This window comes from Lactuca virosa, chromosome 4 (assembly GCF_052849685.1).
Source record: "Lactuca virosa cultivar CGN04683 chromosome 4, Lactuca_virosa_CGN04683_v6, whole genome shotgun sequence".
In the NCBI taxonomy this organism is placed as follows: domain Eukaryota; kingdom Viridiplantae; phylum Streptophyta; class Magnoliopsida; order Asterales; family Asteraceae; genus Lactuca; species Lactuca virosa.
The window spans coordinates 403,391,842-403,395,864 of record NC_136429.1 but is presented as its reverse complement, the minus strand read 5'-3'; the positions used below and the strand labels follow the sequence as shown (position 1 = coordinate 403,395,864).

General features: G+C 32.9%; 1 protein-coding gene across 1 annotated transcript; it reads right to left on the bottom strand.

Annotated features, from left to right (window-relative positions):
- Window positions 1-919: 919 nt before the first annotated feature.
- On the bottom strand, window positions 920-3,337 carry LOC145106487 (uncharacterized). The gene is made up of 5 exons (XM_079043453.1): window positions 2,803-3,337; window positions 2,123-2,562; window positions 1,927-2,016; window positions 1,556-1,807; window positions 920-1,195 (listed from the first exon to the last, which is right to left on the bottom strand). The coding sequence occupies exons 1-5, from the start codon at window positions 3,335-3,337 to the stop codon at window positions 920-922; spliced, it is 1,593 nt and encodes a 530-aa protein (XP_078899579.1).
- Window positions 3,338-4,023: the final 686 nt, after the last annotated feature.

The following is a 4,023-nucleotide window of genomic DNA, read 5'->3' as shown; positions in this document are numbered from 1 at the left end:
TGAGCATATTGTTATATATTTCAAGCTATTTATCTTCTCCGTCTTACATCTTCTTTGTCTATACATTTCATGCATCATGCTCTTCCCCAACAGCTTGAAAAATAATTAAAATACAACAAAGATATTTATGAATTTTATTTAATAGGCAGATATTTTTAATTTCATTCGTATAAACAACTTAATTACATAAACAATTTACTTATGTGAAGTTACATAAGATACAAAATATTTATCTCAACTGTTTACAAGTCATGGTCACCTTGCTGTGAGTTCCATGTTACGACATTCTCTTTATTAATCAAACCATTGTTATGAATAATTATAGAAAAATAATAAACATTTAATTATCTTGTACGTTAACCACCACCGTTATTATGATTTAAGTCGATATAAAGTAAGTTAAGCTATCGTAAACCGCAACCAAACCATACAAATCGTCCGCAAAAAACCGCACCGCATAATGCAGTTTAACACATTTGCAGTATGCGGTATGCGGTTTATGCTTTCCAAAAAACTCAAACCGTATATGTGGTGTGGTTTGCAGTTTTGACTCTAAACCGCATCAAACCGCACCGCATACAACCCTAATACATACATGCCCAATCAAAATCGACGTCATATGGCTTTACGTAATTTAGCATTTTTGAGAATGTATGCATATGCATTTTTTTGGAAATATAAAAATGTGTACATGAAGCAGGGCGGAGCTTGAACGATTGATTTGTGTACATTAGAAAACTAAGTTTAACGTTTTTACACATAAAATAACCATTTTTTCCAGTAATTAAACACCAAAAATTCCTAAAATTAAGGTTCTTACATATAAAAAAACCCAAATTTTTTTCAGCAACTAAACACCAAAAATACCTAAAAGAAGAATTACAACTTAGCCCGTCGACCTTTAAGGTCTTTAAATTCATCAAATTGCTAACTTCGTATCAATGTTTTCAGCAATTTCTCTTTCTATGTAAATCACCAAGTTGTTTGCAAGAAAGTCATCTGACATCTTATTGTGAAGGCAGTTCTTGAATATTTTCATTGCTGAATATCCCCTCTTTGTTGTTGCGGTAGAAACTGGAAGTGTCAAGATTAACCGAACCACTCTATCAAGCAAATAATATGTCTCGCGTTTCTGAGTTTCTACAAGACCATTGCTTAGGTCATCAATAGTTGATACACCACTTAGCTTGGGATTCTTTGTCATATCGATATTAAAAATCTCCAGTTGATATCATAATTTAATTCTCTCTTGCTCGGTAAAATCTTCAGGATAATACTTCTCAACAAGAAGACAAATCTGATTGCTGTTAAGCACTTTAGGGTGTTCTTTTGAAACAAAAGTAGAACTAAGACTTAACAACTCCATCGCTTGATCATTGAATCTACTATTCAACTCATGTAATTGTTTATCCAATGTGCATGTAAACAAATCTACTCGATAAAAATGTTCCAAAGTAACATGATTATCGTTTTTTCGAGGCCGGTTTCGAGTAGAAGTATATGGAGCTTTCATTTCTTACATATCTACTTGATGTTTCTCATAAAATAACTTTACCTGTGCAAATAAAGAATCCCATCCGTTGTTCCTGAAATCATTTAGACTCTCCTTTGTTGCTGAAACTAACTCCATGGCATTAAGAATATCTTGGGATTTCTTTTGTAGAGCTTGAGAAAGTATATCAGTTTTTCCCATTACTTCATTCATTAATTTAAGAATAAAAACAAACTCAAATGATTTCAAGTAACAGTAAGCTCCATCAGCTTCTCCGCAATGAGAATAAGTATTAGATACATCATCAATTATTCCCTAGAGAACAACATGAGTACAATCAAACATGTTAAGAAAATTGCAAATGGAACGAAAATGAGAACCCCAATGTGTATCACCAGCTCTTCTTAATGTCCCAACTTGATTCAATCCTTTACCTGATTCGATTTCACCAAGTTCCAATAAATGTTCAATCTCAGTTGCCTTTGCCTTTTGTAACTCATCATGACACTTACTGGAAGCAAAAACTACATTAATTATAAAAATTAAGTTTGTAAAAAAATGGTGTATAGCAATAATTTCCCTTGAAGAAGCCACCAATGCCAGTTATAATCTGTGAGCGAATCAGTGAACATAATACGCATAATGACAATCCTTAAGAACAAGTGCCTGTAATCCATTCCTTTCCCCTCTCATATTACTAGCACCATCATAACCTTGGCCACAGATTTTACTAACATCAAAATGATAGTGCAAAAGTTGGGTCCATATATTTGTTTTCAAGGTTAATGATAATGTATCCCTAGCATGAACCAAATCCAAGAACCTTTCCCATATGATCCCTTCTGCATCAAAAAATCTCAAAACTATGGCCATTTGCTCTTTTTTAGACTCGTCTAGTGACTCATCAACCATGACACAAAAGTATGAATCCTGGACTTCACTACAAATATGCTTCCGGACTTTTTTTGCAATAATACTAAGAATTTCTTTTTGAACATCTCCAAACGTATACTTTGAATTATAAGGAGCTTTCTCTAATATAACATTTGCAACTTCATCATTATAAGATGCTAGAAGTTTTAGTAGTTGAAGAAAATTACCTCGATTTTTGGAATTAGGCGTTTCATCATGTCCTCATAAAGCACAAGCTTGGAATGTCAACCAATGAACTGTATCAATTGAAGCTTTTAATCGTAAACGATTCTTTAGTATTTGTGCTTCATTTGGCTTCACTATGATATTTTAAATGTGTGTTGCTTGATTCATCAAGTTTTCAGCAAATGTAACAACATTTATATGTTGTGAACAACCTAAGTGCTTCAAGAATGCACAAATTTTCCCATCATTAACTTTTTTCCAATTGTCAAATCCTTTAACAGTAAATGCATCATAACCATGACATACACTTGGTTTATCATTAAAGATATAACAAATAAAACAATAAGAAGCATGTGTTGTTGGAGAATACTCTACCCAATTAGGGAAAATGTTGAACCAAGAATATTGGAATCTACGAGGATGTTTCTTTGAACCTTTAGCATGATATTCTTGAAGACGTATTTGGAAAGTTACTAAAGTCATATAAGCTCGTCTTACTGGTTCCCTTAAATTAACCAGATATTCCCACATTTGTTTTCGTTTAGCGGGATCTCTTTCTAGATTTTTAAGATCCACTTCATTAGGATTTGATTGTGTAGCTTCAAAAATATCATTCTCTTGTTGATTTTCATGTTCTTGCGGTTGCGGCTCACTTGTTGAAGCTTTGTGACGTTTACTGTGTTGATTTTCATTATGAGTTTCTTCATCATCATTCTCTCTTTTGAAAAAAGAATCAATGGCTTTCATCTTTCCCATAAAATTGTATGCTTTGTATGATTGTATCTATAAAAATCAAAATTGAATTCATAATCTCATATTTCATAAACCAACAACCTAAATTCTGCAAAAAAAAACTTATTTCTACAAATCTTATTTCTGCAAAATTTTGAAAAATTCTGAAATCAGTTAACCAACAATGCTCCTAAATTCTACAGATCTTATTTATGAGAAATCATTTAACTAACAATGCTCCTTAGTCCTAAGTCCTAACAATCAAAAATCTAAATAAATTAATTAACAATTACATGATAAAATAGAATTGAAAACTATCAAACATGTTTGATTTTGATTTATGAGAAAACAGTCAAACAGTTAAACATAATTGAAATCATTCACTGATTCCAGCAGGGGTGCATGGCAGTTAAAACACTAAACAAAATTGAGAGATTATGATTTCTGCATTCCCAAGAAAAAAAACAGACAAACCTGATTAAGTGATTATTGGAGTGGACACGATCAATTGATTCCAGTAGCCAGCAGGGGTGCAAGGCAACAGGCTTGCAGGGACAGCACATGCAGATCGTGCAGCACACAACAAGACCGTAATAGCATAACTTTGGTCGAATGACCAATGACGATGACAATACCTATTTTGTTTGATTTGGGCTACTGGAAATCGTTGGGGGGGGGTGCACAACCCAATTTTTTAATGT